At 54.4% G+C, this 20,861-nt stretch overlaps 5 protein-coding genes across 5 annotated transcripts; 2 read left to right on the top strand and 3 right to left on the bottom strand.

Annotated features, from left to right (window-relative positions):
* Positions 1 to 283: 283 nt before the first annotated feature.
* Positions 284 to 3,283, bottom strand: B0H65DRAFT_224789 (uncharacterized protein). Its single transcript, XM_062822112.1, has 2 exons — positions 2,659 to 3,283; positions 284 to 2,602 (listed from the first exon to the last, which is right to left on the bottom strand). The coding sequence occupies exons 1-2, from the start codon at positions 3,034 to 3,036 to the stop codon at positions 386 to 388; spliced, it is 2,595 nt and encodes an 864-aa protein (XP_062680425.1). The 5' UTR covers positions 3,037 to 3,283; the 3' UTR covers positions 284 to 385.
* A 5,830-nt stretch (positions 3,284 to 9,113) lies between these two features.
* Positions 9,114 to 14,148, top strand: B0H65DRAFT_224692 (ABC transporter CDR4). Its single transcript, XM_062822111.1, has 2 exons — positions 9,114 to 13,861; positions 13,947 to 14,148. Exons 1-2 carry the CDS (start codon positions 9,339 to 9,341, stop codon positions 14,062 to 14,064), a joined length of 4,641 nt encoding a protein of 1,546 aa, XP_062680424.1. The 5' UTR covers positions 9,114 to 9,338; the 3' UTR covers positions 14,065 to 14,148.
* A 1,162-nt stretch (positions 14,149 to 15,310) lies between these two features.
* On the bottom strand, positions 15,311 to 16,236 carry B0H65DRAFT_427475 (ubiquitin-conjugating enzyme/RWD-like protein; the record flags this gene model as incomplete). The annotated part of the gene is made up of 3 exons (XM_062824692.1): positions 15,311 to 16,010; positions 16,074 to 16,153; positions 16,189 to 16,236. The coding sequence occupies 3 exons, from the start codon at positions 16,234 to 16,236 to the stop codon at positions 15,311 to 15,313; spliced, it is 828 nt and encodes a 275-aa protein (XP_062680423.1).
* A 546-nt stretch (positions 16,237 to 16,782) lies between these two features.
* B0H65DRAFT_526646 (surface antigen-domain-containing protein) lies at positions 16,783 to 19,036 on the top strand. Its single transcript, XM_062828860.1, has 4 exons — positions 16,783 to 16,999; positions 17,063 to 17,173; positions 17,248 to 17,434; positions 17,530 to 19,036. The coding sequence occupies exons 1-4, from the start codon at positions 16,967 to 16,969 to the stop codon at positions 18,759 to 18,761; spliced, it is 1,563 nt and encodes a 520-aa protein (XP_062680422.1). The 5' UTR covers positions 16,783 to 16,966; the 3' UTR covers positions 18,762 to 19,036.
* A 60-nt stretch (positions 19,037 to 19,096) lies between these two features.
* B0H65DRAFT_224593 (Aldo/keto reductase family-domain-containing protein) lies at positions 19,097 to 20,648 on the bottom strand. The gene has a single exon (XM_062822110.1). The coding sequence runs from the start codon at positions 20,460 to 20,462 to the stop codon at positions 19,194 to 19,196; it is 1,269 nt and encodes a 422-aa protein (XP_062680421.1). The 5' UTR covers positions 20,463 to 20,648; the 3' UTR covers positions 19,097 to 19,193.
* Positions 20,649 to 20,861: the final 213 nt, after the last annotated feature.

Raw genomic sequence — 20,861 nt, 5'->3', positions numbered from 1 at the left:
ACTGCGAGTGGACACTGTGGTTGACAACGGTGGCGGGCAAGAAAAGTAGGTAGTAGGTGGTTGTTGGATATACAAAATAAATCGGTCCTCCTAGATGCTCTTTCTCCTCCCTGGCACATACACACAAACTTGACGAATCGATGGTGGTATTGGTAATGGTGTTGCTCCCATACACCTAACATCCTTCCTTCCTTCCCCTTTCATTCTCCTCAACTTAATCAGTCTTCCCGCGCTTTCCCTACTCCTACACTAAGAGGTTGTGGCCTCTTGCGGTTTATACTGTTTCTATGATTCTGGGCGCTCTTCCTAGCCTGTGTTGGATATCAGCTCCCAATTCCTGTGGATGTTTTCTGTTGTTCCTCTTATTCTCGTTGCCAGCAATCGATCACTGCGTGACCTGTCTCGCATGCTCCACGGTGGTCTCGTTGCCGACATGCTTCGAGTCGCTGGTAGTACTGACGTCCTCGACCGATGTCGCGGGTGAATCGAGAGTGATAGTAAATCGCGGAGGCTGCGAGTTCATCTCCGAATCCTGCTCCGAAAGGCCGGTAGTCTGTGAATCGAAGACACGCTCTACATGCTCTACATGCTCGCCAGCACCTTCATCCGACTTTGCCGATTCATCTTGTCCCACGATCGGTTGACCGTCAGCATTGATTTGACTGAGGCGCTTGCCGGCGTGCTCGCCCTCGATGCTCACGCCAACTACCTCGGCCAAACTTCTGAAGTTGAACATAGGCTCCGTGCTGGTGCTTGGGTCGTCCCTGTCCTGTTCGTCGCCGTCTTCACTGACTCCGGAACGGCCACCTAGACTGAGACCGCTACCACGAGGATCCTGGAGATTAGAGGGCGGCACATAACTGCCCTGGTGACTTTCAACCGCAGACGAAGAGACTGACGAGGCACTGCTCATCTGGCGAAGATGCGACGGTCCAGCAGTCGGCTGGGGAGACGGCATGGGACGAACGGGAGACGTAGAAGCAGAAGCGTCGTTGTTCGCCGCGCCCGCACTTCTATCAACGCCCTTACCCTTATCCTTGGTGTTCGAATCTGGAGCTAGCGCTCCAGGAGCTGCTGGCGACGACACGGCGGCGCCCGTGGATGCCATAGCGCTGGCTACGCTGGCTTCGACTCGGAGGTTGCTGGCAGCACTATTTCCACGCTTCCTACCGAAACTCAGCCCAGGTAGACTCAGACTACTTCCACTTGCCGAGCTGTGTCCACTGCGGCTTGCCTCATAAGGTCCGCCCTGTTTCGCTGCGGCTTTGGCTGCTGCCTTCTCTGCTTTTTTCTCTGCCTTCTCCCGTTCCTTCTCGCGCTTCTTAGCCTCCTTCTGTTCCTCCTTCTCAGCCTTCTTCTTGCGCTCCTCCTCCGCAGCCAACGACAGTCGGATGGCTTCCGCGAACATCATCTCCTCTAGATCTTCCAACCGGCTCCGTCGGTTTCCATTACCACCAGAACCGGCAGCACGATCTGTATTGGTCGTAGCACCAGCATTAGCAGGGGTGGCTGGGCTGGCACCCCTATTATCATCGCCATTACCAGGAGTAGCCGATGCTGACCCAGAGCCTCCGGTATTCCTACGCCCGAAGCGGCTCCTAAGACGGGACTCGTTGTTGTTCATCAAGAATGCTGCAGTGTGTAAAGCTGTCGCAGCAGCAGCGCGTCTCGCCAGGTGCGCCCGTGCGGCCTGCAACTTGTTTGCCCACTCTGGCCGGACTCTATCCGTTAGAACGACATTCGGTGCGTTGGCAGACAATGACTTGTTGCGACGACGGCCACCTGGTGAAGTGACATCGGGAGACAGAGATCCTGAGTTGACCGAGCTTTCGGATGACATAGCTGTGCTTGTGCTCCCAAGGGCTACGGGTGAAATGGCATAGGTCAAGCCGCGACGGAATGGCGGCGGCTCATAAGTAACGCCAAAGTCGGGTTGCGTGCAGTAGGGGCAGCAAGCGGGCTCCGATACCAAAAGTCCGGCAGACTCCTCAGGGTTATTATTCGGGTCGTTCTCGTTGTGTCCCTCTGGGAAATGCGGATCCGGCCGCTTGATCTGAACGAAGCATTCGCTGCAAATTGGCTGGTCGCAGCAACGGGTGTGGTTCAGGTATGGTGGGTATGTCAAGAAGCAGATCGGGCATTCGGTAGCGTTCTTGTAGAGAAAGACTTCGAGGGGTTGTCCGTTGACGAAAGGGTCGTTGGGCAGTATGATTTCGCGGGGCGCAATTTCCGTACTCGAAGCATTGCGGGAAGTTCCTCCTCCCAAGACCGCAGCAATGGCCTTGCCTCGTGTGGGCTTGAAAGGCGAGCTGCTCCCTTTGGCGGAACCGGGAGAGGGCAGAGCAGAACCAGGATTGGATGCGCTATGCTCGGAAGTTGTCGACAGGCTGCGACCGCCTATCGGGACCGTAAGGTGGTTGATATTCGAGCTCGCTTCGGTCGGTGAGGCGGGTGAGCGCGGTCGTGGAATCAGTTCATCTGGGGGAGTTTCGCCGGCAGCGGGAATAGGCAGGCCTCGCGCGGCAGCGATGATTTGAGGCTCGGTCCAGTTCTCGTCGAAATCGTTTAGTCCTCGCCAAAACGGAGCAAGTTTACGCTCAATCTAAAGGAGTTAGCAATGCTCGAAGGAGTTGACCCCAGGGCATTGAGCGCACATACCATCAACTGCCTGACGATCTGTTTGTTAAAGTCCTCAGGCCCGACATAGGTGCCCATGGTGACGAGATAGCCACCGTCGACATGCTCTTCCTTCATGCTCCGCTCTCGCTCCTGTAGCCGGGCAACCCGCTCCCTTTCCAGCCTCCTGGCCTCCCTCTCCTGCTTTGTTTCCTTGCGTTCATTGTGCTCCGCATGCGAGCTCGAACCTCGTGCGGCGCGCCCCAAAACGTCGATGAGATCGTGTCTGGTATTGCGGTTCCTCCTAGATGACTCCCTGCCAGACTGTGTCGAGGAGCCTACACCGGCGTCGAGGGCGGAGTGGAGGCCACGGCGGCCGCTGTCATCGCCGCGGGACTCCTTTGTGTTTGCGTTTCCCATGGTGGTATTGGAGACAGGCGCTGATGTGACCCACCGGGGGCCGATGAAAGATGCGAAGCAAGATGGCGTGAAATGATTGAGTCTATCGTGTCGTCGTTGTCTTGTCGAAAGAGGTGGTGGGGGCGCTAATCAGAATGACGGAGCAGATCCAAGCCAAGCCTGCCAGCAGCAGCAGCAGCCGCGGGCAGTGGGTGCGCTAGGTGGATGCTCCCGTCTACCTACTCGGTTGTCAACAAGCTTCAGTGCGCGGGGCGGACCGGGTACGGTGGCAGGGTGGAGAGCCACACGACAGTAGGGTCGGCAAGAGGATAAGGTTCAGATATCGGGATGCGATCGCAGGGCTACGGGGAGTAAAGTATGAAGCAGTCGAGGATTCGGGGTCCGAAGTGAGATTTTTCGCACTCCGCAATTGACGTGTAAGGTAGAGAAGCAGAAAGCAGGGCAAGCCACGGTGACGAACGGAGGGCCGTCGTTCTGTCGGTGCGTTTAGATCCAATGGGGTTGTGCTATAGCACGCGCGCTCATCCTGGCGGCGGCCAACGAGAACTTGTTGTCAGTCGCCCTGGAGTATCTGGGGCGGATGGAGCGAACTCCGGCAGAGGGTCCAACCGAATCGAGGTCCGATGGGAGGTTCCAATCGAGGGAGGGGTTTCGGGTGCTTGTGTGGGAGCAGGTTGGGACCTGATGTCGATGGTCACCTTCACCCAAGTTGGGAAGATGACTGACTAGGTAGAGGTAGATAATGTCAATGACAAAGTCAGACAACCAAGAGACCGGGGCCAGCACGGTCGCTTGTTGTTGTTGCTCGTTCGGATGACAGCTGTGACAGCGAGGGTATCACGCAGAACCCGCTGACAACAAAACAGAATGGAACCTGAACCGAATGACAAGAAAATAGAAGGACAAATTCGAAACTGGGAAGTGGGTGCCAAGTGCCAAGAAATGTAGACACGGGAAGCCCAGTCCACCTGCACACAACTGACACCACTGAATGCACCACTGTCCGCCCGCTTCAACCAGACCAAACCCTGTGCAGATGAGGTCGGCATACAAGTAAGATTGCCTGCCGTCCTTTGTTGCAGATCGTCAATCACTCAGGCATCACAGTCATGCATTTCCCTTTTTTATTCCCTTTTTTATTCATGTATCAACGTAATCACCCCTCGAAATTGCGAGCACTTCACTTATGTTCCTCCTGGCGGGAAGGCGACCAGTGGTTGCTCTTCGACGCACAAACTGCTAAAGCATTAACAGTAGCACACAAATTACTAGACGAATGGACGATTGCTGACTAACAGAACTTGCGAGTCTTAACATTTCCATCATCGAGCTATCACCCGGACACTCTCCTCGCGCTCACCATCTGCCCCCAAAATCCAATAGTTGTCTACACGATGCCTTTAAACAAGGTCGATTCTGTCGATTGTCTAGGAACCTGAAGGAATACGGTATGGCGAGAAACGGCTGGCTGGGACGTTCGCAGCTTCTCAAGAGATAGAACTGGATGGACGTGACGAGTATCTGAATGGACATTTGTCTTCTGATCGTACCGATACATGAATAGAGGCAAACCTGAACGAGTCAGTCTCCATCCCGCAAAATATACTTCAACGCTTGTCACTTTGTTTCCCTAAGGGAGTAACAATAGCTCGGTGATACCCAAGATAGGCGAGCTCGCAAACTGGCTAGTGAGGTGTTACACACATCAAATTGCTGGCCTAGCTCCCGAGAGTTGTTCGCAAGGCGGAACTTGCAGACGTTGTCTGTGTCACCAAGTAAGCAATGAGCCCGAGGGAAGTCAACAACTGATATGCCGACTTTGAAGAAATCCAAACGGAAGCCAAACTCATATGCCATGTTCAACATATGGAAGCCACAGTTACCCTCCGACCTTCTCATATACTCCAACTTGTCAATCAAAAGTTCATGCCCTCACTCTTCATCGATCTATATCTCAGGCATACCTATTCATGGTATGAAGAGTGTAAAAGTGTCATGATAGCAACTTGTCATCACAACTTCGAGGATGCCAACCCCCTTCTGTAAGGTGCAAAGCGGTCACGCAAGTGATGAACCAATGTCTGTCATGAACAGCGATGATAATCTCATTGATGATGTCGAGAGAGAAAACTCTCGAGTCAGACAGCTATATACATGCTGTGCTGCTACAGGTCGTTCCTGACTTGGCCCTACCCAAGTCCGTCCAGGACGCAAGTCCGACCTGGAAGAGTCAGACATGGCGGACCATGTCTGCACTCTTACACCTTCCCCTAAAAAAACGGACTCCGAGCCTCGGTTGCTTAGTGTTAGGCCACTCGAGGATATGTGGCCAAGTTAAAATCTCTAGCTCACCTTGGCCTTGTACAGACTTGCTTCATCACTTGTCGTGACCGACTTGCATCTTACAGCCACCCATCCGCCCTAAATCAATGCAGGAATCATCGATAGATAACATAATTACGTATTCAAAGTCTTTGCTAATGCAGTAAAGCTTTGGCAAGGCGCTACTAGGGAGTCCTTTCGCTGTTCCGTCCTTCGTTATATGTAGTTGGTGAGGCTGAAAAAGTGGCACTGCCGACGCTTTTCAACCCCCCATCTACATGGTCGACAGGTCCCAACACACTATGCGCCTGCTTCTACTGCCCATGTTGCTGCAGCTTTTGCATTGACCCTTCCCACAGACGTCAGGATCGGCCCAGAAGAACATGCAAAGCATGTAGAAGCACGGTCACTGCCCTGCAGAAGTGAACCCAGACCTCACCTCATCGATTCAGATTCTCCTCTAAATGGAAGGGCTCACAAACCGCCGTCGTCAACTACCTTCTGTGGTGCTTAATACACTGATCCATCTAGGTAGGTAAAGTAAGGGAGGTAGGATCCTGGTCAGAGCCGCCTCCTCTCAGGTTCCCGGGTTTTCTCATGTTATAGGAACCTGAGCGCTGAACTGCTACATCTTGCCAGCGCACTCGCGATTTTAAGAAGATGAAGCTAGATCGACCTTGGAGTCAAACGACGAGATCTGTTCAACTATCAAAAGGAAAGATGGTAGCACCACTCGCAAGTCATAGTCATGTATGAGCAGGAAGGTATGGCAAGTCTGATATCTACAACTATGTCAGTCGCGGTGACCCTCATTCGATGTCGAGTTAAGAACACTCATGATTCAGTGCACAGAACTGGAGCTTATTTGCGTTCTTCTGATGCGCAATGCAATGTATCGTGCACCCACACTACCATCATGTACTATGACGTCCTGCAACCCGTCCGGTGTGCGTGCCACAGTACGCATGTAGGAAGTATTCGCGGCTCTATGTATGTATATGGGATGTTCGGATCGGGCCGTTGGTGATGTAAGAAACGTATAAATATAAGAATAAAGATGCCCAAGGGTCGATGGACGATATCAACTCTGATATGTGCTGACTGGGTAAAAGTTTGATAGATCGTTTGATGTTGGTGATGATGATGAACTTCCACTAAGGCCAGTCAGATAGGCACCGTGCAACCCGTGGAATGTCGAATTGACGCTCGTCGATGACAGGCGCACTGCCCATAAAGATGAGCGGAGGGTGGTTTTTGCTGATATAAGAACTCTAATATCTCGGAGTCAAGTTGATAAGACCTCACCAAGCCGTCCGTCCTGATCAGCAAACGTGCGTGTGCGTGTAAAACGTGGCAGTCGACTCGGGTTCGAGACCCGCGCGGTGTACCGTAATCTATCCGCCTCCGTATTCTCGGATCTGTTTGATTTGAAACCGTCGAGAAACGAACACTTTTGCCAAACTGCCTTTGTCAGAAATTGAGGTTTTTCGTTTTCGTTCTGGAACTTTAACGTATCGACGGTCGAAAACGGAAATGTGAGCTGCAAGCGACACCTTACTGAGTGCGAAAACGGTGTGGAATTCTTGATCGGTCTCGGTTTCGTATTCGCTTTGTGAGACCTGGATGGTCCCTGATAGGCTAATGAAGGTCTGGACGGCCCGACAGGGATGACGAAACAAGGTTAGAAATTGTGGGGAGTTCAGTGGAGGCGACAAGTGGAAGCTGATCATCGAACGCACTGTGGATTTTGAAGATTTCATGATGAAAAGTTTCCGACTGGTGCGGCTGGATGATAAATCGGAGAGATAGTCGGTGACATATACGCGTAAACTAGAGAATGACCTGGGTCGTCGGTCAGTTTCATCCGGGAGATCTTCAACGTTCGGAAAAGGATAGAGTCCGCCAGCCCGAGAATGACCCTGCAATTTTGTGACGCCAAGAACCAAAGCAGAAACTGGGGAATCTGTCAGTCTATCACGGCGCGTCCGCAATTAAAACAACGGTCAGAGAGTTTATTCGGAGTTTAAAAGGCAGGTCACCGTCACCCATTCGATGCCTGGTGCTGGTAGATGGAAAAGGGAGATTGAATCCTATTGGATGATGTTGCGGGTTGCGGGCTATCGGACTGGTAAAAGACCCCGAAGAGAAAAGAGAAGGAAAAAAAGTGTGTCTGCGGGAGCAAGGATTGCCATCGCTGTTGGGTGGATTGTCCAGCACGTGGGGGATCCAGCGAACATCCAGAGAAGCGGGCTCCCACTGGGCACTGCCCTGGCGGGGGAGGGGATTTGTTCGAATTGTTTGGCCTTTCTGTTCGTCCTCTCCCTCCCCTCGGATAGCCGTTGATCCGATCCAACATCAGGACCCTGGAAGGCCGCAGGGCGCAGCCAGGACGGTGAGAAGCCCGACAGCATCCATGTTCTAGATAACTGTTGGTGCGAATTGGGGTGCGTCCAGACGACCTGATTGGGCGAATGAAGAATCCGGAACCCGGCTTTCCTGACACGAGGACAGTGGACGCCAGGGAGCTCGCGTATTCTGATTGACACCACTGGTTCACCTGAAGGGTTGACGGAAGGTGGGAGAAGGCCGAGTTATATGATTTCTCGGCTGCCACCGTATGGACGCGCTTAGAAGCGTCTCTGCGGCACTGAGGGCTGTGGAGAACGAGCAAGCCACTTACACAAACATTCCGCATTCGGATTCTTGGGCCATCACAACCATTCACACTCCAACAACATGGCTGCAATATCGTCGACAAGTTATAACATCATTATGTCGGGGATCAGGAAGTCCCCTCACCCAGTTGCACTGATGTTGAGGCGGTGCGGCGCAAGGCATCGGAGCGGAGCGAACTAAGCGGTCCTCGGGGCGCCAAGAAGCCCGAGATCTCTGTTCAGTATGAATCATGTCCCGTCATCACTACCATGGAGGCCCACTTACCTAAAAGCTAAAGTCTTCCAGCCAACCTCTAGAACAACTCAAGAGACCGCCTATCGCTAGCATTGCCAACTCCGTTTTAGTAGGATCGGGGGGTAGAGGTACCTGATGCTATGCGCGCAATGCCTCGAGGAGTCGTGCTAAGAGCCCCCTTTGCTGTTGTTGCGACACCATCTGTGCAGAGTCACTTGCAGACCTCCGCCTGGGAACAAGAGTCAATATGAATCATCCAGCGGCTGAGCCTTTTGCTTGACGGTAATTTAGACCAGAATGACGAACGAGAAGGGGAAATATCCATTGGCCACCCTATCGTTTCCGGGGCACTCTGATTGACGACGGGAGCGGACGGGCGCCAACGGGGTCGCTGCGAAAAAGGTACGGGGCACATGTACCAGGTACGTACCGGGGGTAACAGTGCGCCGCCAGAGTGGAGGTACCCAAGACTCCGAGACGCCCCGGGGAAGGCCCTCCAACAAGGAGTGGCCGGCTCCACTCTTCTCAGAGTCTCGGAGCCTGCGAGGACCCCGTCCCCCTTTCCCAAAAGACTTTTCGCACTCCAACTCTGGGCCTCTTTTATAGTCCCGCGGCCCGGCGATATTTCACTTGTTGCCTCTGATCTCCGGACTATCGCTACTTATACAACAATAGAGAACAGTGCTTACCGCAGCCTAACCCTCCACTCGCTTCACACACACACACCAGGCACACTCCCACTTCCTTCTCTCTCTTTCTGGTTTAGTCGACAATTGCGACTCTTCTTGCTTGCATACATATAATATCTTGACTGCCCTCTCTGCCTTGTAAGTCCTTTTCACATTCAGTCTCAACTCTCTTCAGACGAATTCGTCCACACCACCCCACCCTACCCCGGCATACATCGTGGGGGTCCATCTACCTACACATAAGGCACGGACCGACACTTACACCAAGATCCTCGGGGTTAGGGCAGAACTTAATATCATCTCATCATCGACTCACGTGGCATATACAACAGCCGACTTATAATTGGAGCAAGTCGTTCGGACGAAAAGAAATCACCACACATGTCCTTTATGGGCACTGGTTCCTTCGGGAACTACGACCACACAGCCCAGACTTCTGGAGCACCCCTTGGACGCCGACAGACACACGATTTGGAGGAGGAAACTGTCGCCGCCAACCCTTCCGGGCCTACTCATCCCGAGCCGGGCTCTTCACACTCTCACAACGACCAAATGACGGGAACACGGGCCACATCCATGACCGAGGTTGACGAAAGCACCGCTCGTCCTGGGAAGGAAAAGGACGCTCAGCATGCCAACGACAGCGACAGCACCAGCGAGGAGGATGAGGATCGCATCGAGGAGAACCGCCGCGCAAGCCAAGTCCTCGCCCTGGCACGAAAGTACACTTCGCAGTCTCACGTTGCCGTTCCCGAGGGAACATCTGTCTTCCATGCCGACGACGAGAACTCACCACTGAACCCCAATGGTCCCAACTTCAACTCTCGTGCTTGGGCCAAGGCCATCGTTGCGCAGATCAATGGCGAGGGTCATCAGTTCCGCACCACCGGTGTCGCTTTCCAGAACATGAACGTTTTCGGTTTCGGCTCTGCCACGGATTACCAGAAGGATGTTCTCAATGTTGGCCTCGGAGTCGTCAGCGAGGTCCGCAACCTCATTGGCATGGGGCGCCAGCGCCGCATCGACATTCTCCGCGACTTCGATGGTGTTGTGCGCAAGGGTGAGATGTTGGTTGTTTTGGGCCCCCCTGGTTCCGGCTGCACAACCTTCCTCAAGACTATTGCCGGCGAGCACGATGGCATCTTCATCGACGACCAGTCCTACTTCAACTATCAGGGTATGACCGCCAAGGAGATCCACACACATCACCGTGGTGAGGCCATCTACTCTGCCGAAGTCGATACCCATTTCCCCCAGTTGACGGTGGGCGAGACTTTGACCTTTGCGGCTCGCGCCCGTGCTCCTCGTCACATCCCCAACGGCGTCACCAAGGACGCCTTCTCCAACCATCTCCGAGATGTCGTCATGGCCATGTTCGGCATCAGCCACACCATCAACACTCGTGTTGGTAACGAGTATATCCGTGGTGTTTCGGGTGGTGAGAGAAAGCGTGTCTCCATTGCCGAGGCCGCTCTCTCTGGTGCTCCCCTTCAGTGCTGGGATAACAGTACCAGAGGTCTCGACAGTGCCAACGCCATCGAGTTCGTCAAGACCCTCAGGTTGCAGACTGAGCTTTTCGGAAGCACTGCCTGCGTGTCCATCTACCAAGCCCCTCAGAGCGCCTACGACCTCTTCGACAAGGCTGCTGTCTTGTATGAGGGTCGCCAGATCTTCTTCGGCCGTGCCGACGAGGCCAAGCAGTACTTCGTCAATCTGGGTTTCGAATGCCCTGCTCGCCAGACCACTCCCGATTTCCTCACCTCCATGACCAGTCCCACAGAGCGCATTGTTCGCCCCGGCTTTGAGGGCAAGGCTCCTCGTACACCCGACGAGTTCGCTGCTGCCTGGAAGAACAGTGCCGAGTACAAGTCTCTCCAGGCTGAGATCGAAGAGTACAAGAAAGAGCATCCCATCAACGGACCTGATGCTGAGGCTTTCCGCGCCTCCAAGAAGGCCCAGCAGGCCAAGGGTCAGCGCGCCAAGTCTCCCTTCACGCTCTCTTACGTGCAACAGATTCAGTTGTGCTTGTGGCGAGGATGGCGACGCTTGGTAGGAGATCCTAGTATCACAATGGGTTCTCTTATCGGTAACTTCATCATGGCTCTCATCATCTCCAGTGTCTTCTACAACATGCAACCCACCACGGACAGCTTCTACCAGCGCGGCGCTCTTCTCTTCTTCGCCATTCTCATGAACGCTTTCTCTTCGGCCCTCGAAATTCTGACCCTCTACGCTCAACGTCCGATTGTCGAGAAGCACGCTCGTTATGCTCTGTATCACCCGTCCGCTGAAGCTTTCGCTTCCATGCTCGTCGATATGCCCTACAAGCTCGCCAACTCCATCGTCTTCAACATTACGCTGTACTTTATGACGAACTTGCGCCGAGAACCAGGACCGTTCTTCTTCTTTCTGCTCGTGTCTTTCGTCACTGTTCTCGTCATGTCGATGATCTTCCGTACCATCGCCAGTTGCTCGCGTACGCTGTCTCAGGCCATGGTGCCCGCTGCCATTATCATCCTTGCGCTCGTTATCTTCACCGGTTTCGCCATTCCCACCACCTACATGCTTGACTGGTGCCGCTGGATCAACTACATTGATCCCATCGCCTATGCCTTCGAGTCGTTGATGCTGAACGAGTTCTCCGGGCGCAAGTTTTCTTGCACTGCGTATGTTCCCAGCCCCAAGATCTCCACGTACGCCAACGTCGGTAACTTGAACCATGTCTGCTCAGCTGTTGGTTCCGTCGCTGGCCAGGACTACGTTCTTGGAGATGACTACCTCCTTCAGAGCTTCAACTACGTTAACAGCCACAGGTGGCGCAACTTTGGTATCATCATCGCCTTCATCTGCTTCTTCCTCTTCACCTACATCGTTTCCGCCGAGGCTGTCTCTGCCAAGAAGAGCAAGGGTGAGGTTCTCGTCTTCCGCAGGGGTTACAAGCCTGCTTCCTTCAAGGAGAACAAGGGCGATGCCGAGTCTGGTGGCGTTCAGGTTGCCGGCAAGGGTCACGTCAGCGATGGCAATACTTCCGACAAGGAGGCTGGTTTCTTGCAGGCTCAGACTAGCGTCTTTCACTGGAACAACGTCTCCTACCATGTTCCCATCAAGAAGGAAATCCGCCAGATTCTCAACAACGTTGACGGCTGGGTTAAGCCTGGTACTTTGACTGCTCTTATGGGTGTCTCCGGTGCCGGTAAGACCACGCTTCTCGACTGTCTCGCTGACCGTATCAACGTTGGTGTCATCACTGGTGAGATGCTGGTTGATGGCAAGCCCCGCGACACTTCTTTCCAGCGCAAGACCGGTTATGTTCAACAGCAGGATCTCCATCTCGAAACCACCACTGTCCGCGAGGCCTTGAACTTCAGTGCTCTCCTCCGCCAGCCCGCCCATGTTCCCCGCGCCGAGAAGCTCGCTTACGTCGATGAGGTTATTAAGCTCCTCGACATGGAGGAGTATGCCGACGCTGTCATTGGTGTCCCCGGTGAAGGCCTGAACGTCGAGCAGAGAAAGCGTCTTACTATCGGTGTCGAACTTGCTGCCAAGCCTCCTCTTCTTCTTTTCGTTGACGAGCCTACTTCTGGTCTCGACTCCCAGACTTCGTGGGCTATTCTAGATCTCCTCGAGAAGCTGACCAAGAGCGGCCAAGCTATTCTGTGCACTATCCATCAGCCCTCGGCCATGCTTTTCCAGCGCTTCGATCGTCTGCTCTTCTTGGCCAAGGGTGGTAGGACCGTCTACTTCGGTGACATTGGCAAGAACTCCAAGACCATGGCTTCCTACTTCGAGCGCCAGAGCGGTCTCAAGTGCCCTGCTGATGCCAACCCCGCCGAGTGGATGCTCGAGGTTATCGGTGCTGCTCCTGGAACTCACTCCGAGATTGACTGGCACGATGCTTGGCGCTCCAGCCCTGAGTACCAGGCTGTCCAGGAGGAGTTGCAACGTCTGAAGAGCAACCCCAAGGACGCGGACGCTTTGGAAATGGATGGTGACGCTGGTAGCTACAATGAATTCTCCGCTCCCTTCTTCGAGCAGCTCAGAGAGGTCACCTACCGTGTCTTCCAGCAGTACTGGCGTACCCCGTCGTACATCTACTCCAAGACCGCCCTCTGTGTTTCCGTCTCCATGTTCATCGGTTTCGTCTTCTACAACGCCCCCAACACCATCCAGGGTCTCCAGAACCAGATGTTCGCCATCTTCAACCTGCTCACCATCTTCGGCCAGCTCGTCCAGCAGACCATGCCTCACTTCGTCGTCCAGCGTTCGCTTTACGAGGTCCGTGAGCGCCCGTCCAAGGTCTACGGCTGGAAGGTCTTCATGCTCTCCCAGATCATCGTCGAGCTTCCCTGGAACGCGCTCATGGGTGCCATCATGTACTTCTGCTGGTACTACCCCGTCGGCCTGTACCGCAACGCCGAGCCCATGGGCCAAGTCACTGAGCGTGGCGGTCTGATGTTCCTGCTCCTCCTCGCCTTCATGTGGTTCACCTCGACCTTCACCGACTTCATGATTGCCGGTTTCGAGACCGCCGAGGCCGGTGGTAACATTGCCCAGCTGCTCTTCTCCCTCTGCCTGATCTTCTGCGGTGTCCTCGCCAGCCCCGAGACCATGCCCCGCTTCTGGATCTTCATGTACCGCGTCAGCCCCTTCACGTACCTGGTCAGCGCCATGTTGTCGGTCGGCGTGGCCAACACGGACGTGCACTGCTCGGATGTCGAGTTCCTCAAGTTCAACCCCCTCAACGGCACTTGCCAGGAGTACATGGCCGACTACATCAAGGCCGCTGGTGGTTACCTCCTCAACCCGGACGCCACGGATGAGTGCAGCTTCTGCTCCATTGGCAAGACCAACACCTTCCTTGCTGGCGTGTCGTCCGACTATGCCGATAGGTGGCGCAACTTTGGGTATGTTTTCCTCTCCCTCTCTCTCTTTCTTCCCTTATCATATTTTGAAAGGACTAAATACTAACATAAAACCTTCCAACAACAGCATCCTCTTTGCCTACATCGCCTTCAATATCATGGCCGCCCTCGCCGTCTACTGGCTCGTCCGCGTCCCCAAGAAGAACGGCATCTTTGGCTTCCTCAAGAAGCAAAAGAAGGAGTAAAATATTATCATCAAAACTCCACAACCATCTCAACTACACCAAAACAAAAATCTAGAAAAGACAAACAACGTCTATATACCCCACACACACATATTTACACTACCATCACTACTACTTACTTACGAGGAGACGATTGAGGAATTGGATAGGATTGAACAAGTTCACGCGATGTTGAAAGAAGTGAAGAACTTGAAAGAGAGAGAGAGAGAGCGATCGTCTCGCAATGGGTTTAAGTTTGATGATGGTCATCATGCAATTTTTTTTTTACATTTACGGTGTTCCGGTTCGAACTTCTTACGAGACACATCTCATCTCTACACTATACACTCAAAACCCCCCCACCGCACTCACATTTTTTGGCCAGTTGGTTTACCTAGCATTTCTCAGCGATTTGGGCTCAGCGATATGCGATATATTTCTCTTCTTCAAGACTTATCGTCAGCAAGTCGAAACATTTTTGTACATGATAATGTAATTTGTTCGAAGTCATATAGATTTATGGAAAAAGCGCTGGGGACGGGATTCGTCGATGAATAAAATTTCTTTCTTTTCTTTCTGGGGAATGAATGTCTGGACTCTGGACTCTGGATCATCATGTACATATTATATAGGACTTTTGGATACGGGATGCTATCAAAAACACTTGTTCACTCAATCAGCTTGTTCTAGTGTTTAGGGTGTACTAGTTCCGAATGAATGTGCGACATAAGTCGATGGCGCTGAGTGAGTGGGAAACCTTTCCTTGGATTCTTTTCTGATGATGGATAAGGTATGTACGATACATCACCCATTCATTGGTCTTTCCACCAATGCTTCCTTCTCGAGTTCACACGCGTCATGAAATGTCCCACCATGCTCCAGTCTAACTCCAGCACCTATTCGCCCTGAGGAACCCATTCTCTTCCGCTCTTGGTCTTGGTCTTGTTCTTTGTCACTCCTTTCACCCCCCGTCCTGTCTCTGTATGTCCAACGCTAATGAACTGGTAATGCCCGTGATATTACGTACGCTAACGATTCTGTCCACGGCCTGCACTGCCTCCCTCCTTCCGGAACGCCGATGCTCGTAAAAAAAACCGTATGCCATGTTGCACTAAACGGAAATCTTCAAATCCCCAACAAAGCGGCTCCCTGGCGACCGCGGCTTGATCTCGTGTTCGGTGGTTTCGCCGGAAAAAAAGTGCGCATCCTTCGCTGATAGTAGTCATCCCTCCTGCTCGCTAGTCCTCCCGTCCATGATATCCATCCCTCAAGCCTCGCCAAAGATCCTCACCATCAATACGTAAAAGAAGAAAAAGCATCCCGCCAGCAGCCACTTATGCCTCGACATCCAGCCCTGACCCGCATCCCTCTGCTGCATAACCGCGTCCACAACAGCGTGAGCCTGACCACCGCTGCTGCCGCTACCACCGCCGGCGATGCCCAGTTGAGGCCCGCACGACGACGCGTTCGCCGGCTCCGGCCTGTTCCCCGTCGCTGGGTCAATGTTGTTTTCCTTGATCCACCTCCAGTTCTCAGCGTCCACCTCGGACCACTCCGACCTGAACTTGGCGCCGCCGTCACCAGCCTTCACGTTGCCTTTTCCCGCTGCGCCGTTCGGTCGGAGATGGGAGCCGCCGCCCGTCGAGTTCCACCATCGCGAGCGCGCGGCGTGGTACTTGCGTTCTGTTTCCGTGGCCGAGACGGAGCCCGTCGTCATCTCTTCGGAGGTCATGAATGATAGTAGGCCGATGAGAATTGTCGAGACTTCCCACGCGGGGTTGAAGGATTTGGGGTGGAAATCGGAAATGGAAAGACATAGTCGGCTCGAGGGTGTGAAGCGGCCGGAGGGAGTGTGCATGCGGATCGCAGGAGGGGCGAAGGGGTAGTTGGGAGGGAAGATCAGGGTGCCCCAGTACTGGCCGCCGTGGTAAGGAGTGTTCTCGGGACCTGTGATGATGTAATGCCATCTGGAGAACTGTATGTCAGCCGCTGGCCAGATATAAGCGAGGCTGGTAGTGGTAGATGCTTACTCTAGGATGTTGGACTCGGAGGGGTGGGCAGTGATGTACGGCGGGGGGTTCTCGGTGATGGATTTGTATTCGCGCGTCAACTAGAAGAAATGATCAGTCATTGTTCAGCAAAGACCATGGGATTTGGTGGACTTACGCGCTTATGTGCCGCACGTGTAGCCATGGTGAATTGCGCAGATGGCGATGTCTCGAGATGGTGTCGGTCCGCGACAGTGTGGCAAAGAATGGACAAGGGGAATCCCTTATAATAAGCGATCGAGGGTCGGTTTTCTTGCGACTTTGGAGACGGCGGAGCGACGGGATCCGAGTCGCTGGTGAGTGACGATGGTGAAGAGTCGTACGTAAAGTTTGGAAGTGGATGAATTAGTGATGGTGGTCTGGTTCTAGGATGTAAGGTGGAAAGTAGTGGGTAGGTCCAGTCAAGGTTAGCGACAGAATGTCACCAGTGAGCAGTGACGGACAGTGGTGGCACGGCACGGGGTCCAGGTGGTTATAAAGCGGGCATTGTGGACTTCGGCAAGCGACCTCCAATCTCCATTTCCCAGAAACACGCTGGACCCAATCGGGTCTAGCCTCCAGTCAGAGTGGGTCTGCCGCAATGGTTCCCTTTGTTGAAGCAGGGGGCCCCGGGAAGGATCTCCACGTGCGCCTCTCATCTCGACGTGCATTAGCCACACCCATCGGCAGTCCACCAGCAGCACCAGCCACACCGTTACGTAGTGACGAATTGATGGATCCCCCCGGCCGACAGCACCCGAAGCCGAATTGACTTATTAAACCTGGTCGACAGTTGCAAGTTCGGACCAAAATATTCGGAAAGTCGAGAACATCCCGACCTCAACAAGTCGCCAACCAGTGATCGCGGAACCCACCAACCCAGGCGAGAAGCTGCAATGGCCTCCTCTCCAAGTGCCCTCGGCAACCCGGTAAGAATCTGTCCCTCGTGGCCGTCTCAATTGCGCCAATTCGAGTAACCAGTTCCTGATTAGATCGAGGCTGCCACCGCGAAGATCGACAAGGCCGCTGACATCGTCCACAAGGAGGCCGCTACCATCGTTACCGAGCCCAAGCCGCATCAACACCAGGTGGAGAACCCCGTCGTATGAGATCCGATCCGATCCTTAGCCCTTCAGATGCCAGTCATCGTCCGGCTAACCTCTCTCCCCCAACCCAGATCGAGGACCACCTGCTTGCCCCCGCTACCGTCAACTCCATCGAGATCCATGGCGCCAACAACACCCGCCGCGGCCTCCTCGACCACCTCTTCAAGCCCCTTGTCGAGGAAAGCACTAGCCCCGATACTACCCTAGGCGATGTCCTCGGTCGCATCAGCACGGCCACCCAGAAGCTTACGAAACTCGGTGCGCGCCCACTCCTCCTCCTTCTCCTCTTCCCACCCGAACAACGGCCGAATACAGAACTCAGCACCCTCTAACATACGCTTTACTCCCAACAGGCATCTTCAAGGAGGATGGCTTTGGTGTCTTCATCTCGGATGCCCGCCAGAAGCAGCAAGAGCAGTTCCAATCCCCCACCGACCGCACCGAGCTCGACGTCTCCATCCGCGTCAAGGAACAATCCCGCCTCGTCTTCAGCGCTGGTACCGACTTTGGCAATGCTGAGGGCTCCGCTTACACCAATGCCGTCCTGCGCAACATCTTCGGCGGCGCCGAGACTCTTTCCGTCAATGCTGCCACCGGTACCCGAACCCGGTCCGCTTACAACGCCGTCTTCTCCACCCCACTGAACGGCAACCCCGATATCCGTCTTGCGCTCGAGGGTCTGCGCTCCTCTACCCAGAAGCCTTGGGCCTCGCACGACGAGCATCTTACCGGCGGTAACCTCCGCCTCGCCTGGTCGACCGACAATGGCGATAACCACGCGCTCGGCTACTCTGGTGTCTGGCGCCAGCTGACTGGCCTCGCCGCCTCTGCCTCGCCCACCGTCCGCGCTGACGCCGGCGACTCTCTCAAGAGCTCTATTACCCACACCTTCACCCGCGACCGTCGCGACAGCCCCATGCTCCCCCAGGCCGGCTACCTTTTGCGCACCGTCTCTGAGCTTGCTGGTTGGGGTCCCCTCAAGGGTGACGTTTCCTTCGCCAAGTCCGAAGTCGAACTCTCTGCCGCCCAGGCCCTCCCGCTTCCCGGCATCTCCGTCGGCGCCAGCTTCCGCGCCGGTCTCCTCTACCCCCTGCCCAAGGGCTACTCCCTCTCCAGCGCCTCCGTCGCCCCTAGCCGCATCAACGATCGCTTCCAGCTCGGCGGCCCCACCGATGTCCGTGGCTTCAGCATGGGTGGCCTCGGCCCTCACGATGGCGCCGACTCCGTTGGAGGTGACGTCTTCGCTGCTGGATCCGTTAACATGCTTCTTCCCCTCCCCAAGGCTGGTCCTACCTCGCCCTTGAGACTGCAACTGTTCGCCAACGGTGGCCGTTTGGTTGCGCTGCAGGGAAAGAAGGCGGCTGAGGGTTCGATGTCGCTGGATTCCGGCGCTGTTGCGAGCGGCATGAAGAGCGCGGTGGCGGAGTTGGCGAATGGCCTGCCCAGCGTTGCGGCTGGCTTTGGTCTGGTGTATGCGCACCCCGTGGCGAGGTTTGAGTTGAACTTCAGCCTGCCGTTGGTTGTAAGGAGAGGCGAGGAAGCGAGAAAGGGGCTGCAGGTTGGCGTTGGTATTAATTTCTTGTAAAGGCTTCCGAGGCATGAGTAGGAATCGGGAGGAATGATATGGTAAGGCGTCAAAAACCCTGACCCTTTGCCTGTCCGTGTAGCATCAATGTATAAATATCAGGCGATGCTGTAAGAATAAACATTGCGAAAGGACGCCGAAGTTTCATTCTTCCCATATTGCCCTTTAGTGCCCTAGTAGGACGTCTTGGTGCAGTCGGAAGCCCAATTCCGCAGATTTCACAGTTTGTTCGTTGGTCAAGCGCCTCGCATGGCTGCACGACTTCCATCTCGCGCATATCGTACCTGCATTGCTTAAGAGCTTCAGTGGCCTGCGGTTAGTATTGCATTGCTCGGTCTTGACTAATAAGGGTGGAGATGGATTTGCGCACTAGCTCTGCATATATTCTCGCAATCGCATGTAACTCATAGATCTATTGAGTTCGTCTGCCTGCTATAGCTTCGACTTCCTGTTCTTGACCCTCTCCTCATGAGCAGCTATTACGCCATCATCGGGAACTTTGCCCTTATCTTCAGGCCGCCTGGTGTTCACATAGCCCTCCCCAGGGCTGGCCCAGGTGAAGTCGATCCAGTTGCCCAAGGCCGGCCACATCTCATCCTCCACCAACTTCAATACCTTTTCCTGGCGCTCTGATCCGTATACACGACCCTCTTGCTTTCCACCAGCAGCCGCCAGCTTCTCCAACCCTTCCAACACGCCATTCCACTCCGCTACCGTCTCCTCCAACTCAGGAATCGACGAGACACCGCACACCGTCGCGCCCACCTTCAACGAGGACCCAGAACCAGCATCAACACCAACACCAGCCTCCGCGCCCACCCTCGCCCACTCCTCCAGCGCCCAACGGATCGCCACACTCTCCAACCTCTCCCCCTTGGCCGCCGCCAGCTCGCCCAGCTTCTTACACGCAATCCTCAGCTCCGGCGGCGACGGATGCCACTTAACCAACGGGCTCTCCTTCGATTCCGGATTAGGTGGAATTCCCTTCTGCGTCAACAGCCCCATGCCCAACATGGACGCATTCAGAATAACCTCCACCCCAGCCTTCTTGAACCTCTTCAACACACTGCTCTCTTCCTCTTTTCTTTCAAGCAGCTCATCAACACCCAACAACCGATTCTGCACCGTAAAATGCCCATAACTCATCATGGCATCCAACGGCTCTCCCGTTTCTCTGAGTATCATCTCCGCCAGCTCCGCCAACACCTTCGGGGGAAACCCACTGATGCCCACATATTTTATGACTCCCTCCTCATCCCTCAACCGCCTCAACTCCTTCACCGCACCCAACACTTCAGCAGGGGAAACGAACTCAACGTCATGCATGTACACCAAATCGAGATACTCCGTGTGCAATCTCTGCAAGCTCCGATAAATACTGTAGCGCACCCAGGCGGGCGAGTAATCGAATTCGTCGCTGGCTATGCGGCCGGCTTTGGTGACGATGAAGACGTCCTCGCGCGGGAGCGGGTTTGTTTCAGAGGTGAAGAGGGCGTTGAGGGCGTCGCCGACGAGAATCTCGGAGGGACCGTAGTAAGGGGAGGTGTCGAAACCACGCACGCCCAGGGAGATGGCGCGCGCGACGATGGAGCGGTAGGGCAGCGAGTGAGGGTCGGGGACGTATTGCGTGTTGAAGGTGGCGGTGCCGAGGAGGAGGGGGGGGAGGGTTGATTTGAGGGGGGGTGTGGTGGATGGCGCCATGGTGATGGTGTTTTTGATGTGTTGATGAGTGGTGAGGTGAGATGACAGAGCCGGGCGGTTGGTGAGTTGTGAGGATGGACGGCTGGCTTCTTCAGTTCTTTTCAGGTTGAAGATCTGGATCTATGAGAGAGTTGACAAATCAGGCACTTTTATTGCGGGTCCATCGAGCTGTCGTGATGGGGAAGTGGGGTTTCTGTTGGTGAAACCTCTCCACAATCGGTGATGCGCGAGGATCTCGTGGGGCACTGAATAGCTTCCATCATCGTTCTAGCCCCCTTTGGCCTGGTGGACGGCTATGGAACTCCGATTCCATCTGGCTTTTCGAAGCTATGAAGGTGACTTTGAGACATTGACACCGCGGGGACATTGAACAATGATTATTATAACAAAACTTCACAG

This window comes from Neurospora tetraspora, assembly GCF_033439725.1.
Source record: "Neurospora tetraspora strain CBS 560.94 chromosome Unknown B0H65scaffold_5, whole genome shotgun sequence".
NCBI lineage: Eukaryota > Fungi > Ascomycota > Sordariomycetes > Sordariales > Sordariaceae > Neurospora > Neurospora tetraspora.
This window is presented reverse-complemented; position numbering and strand designations above follow the sequence as displayed.

Excerpts from the sequence above, each read along its gene's own strand:
- B0H65DRAFT_224789 (XM_062822112.1), bottom strand. The coding sequence starts at position 3,036 with ATGGGAAACGCAAACACAAAGGAGTCCCGCGGCGATGACAGCGGCCGC. Across the intron at positions 2,603-2,658 it reads AGATCGTCAGGCAGTTGATG|ATTGAGCGTAAACTTGCTCC; the intron begins GTATGTGCGCTC and ends TAACTCCTTTAG.
- B0H65DRAFT_224692 (XM_062822111.1), top strand. The coding sequence starts at position 9,339 with ATGTCCTTTATGGGCACTGGTTCCTTCGGGAACTACGACCACACAGCC. Across the intron at positions 13,862-13,946 it reads GATAGGTGGCGCAACTTTGG|CATCCTCTTTGCCTACATCG; the intron begins GTATGTTTTCCT and ends TTCCAACAACAG.
- B0H65DRAFT_526646 (XM_062828860.1), top strand. The coding sequence starts at position 16,967 with ATGGCCTCCTCTCCAAGTGCCCTCGGCAACCCG. Across the intron at positions 17,174-17,247 it reads ACCAGGTGGAGAACCCCGTC|ATCGAGGACCACCTGCTTGC; the intron begins GTATGAGATCCG and ends CCCCCAACCCAG. Across the intron at positions 17,435-17,529 it reads CCAGAAGCTTACGAAACTCG|GCATCTTCAAGGAGGATGGC; the intron begins GTGCGCGCCCAC and ends TACTCCCAACAG.
- B0H65DRAFT_224593 (XM_062822110.1), bottom strand. The coding sequence starts at position 20,462 with ATGGCGCCATCCACCACACCCCCCCTCAAATCAACCCTCCCCCCCCTC.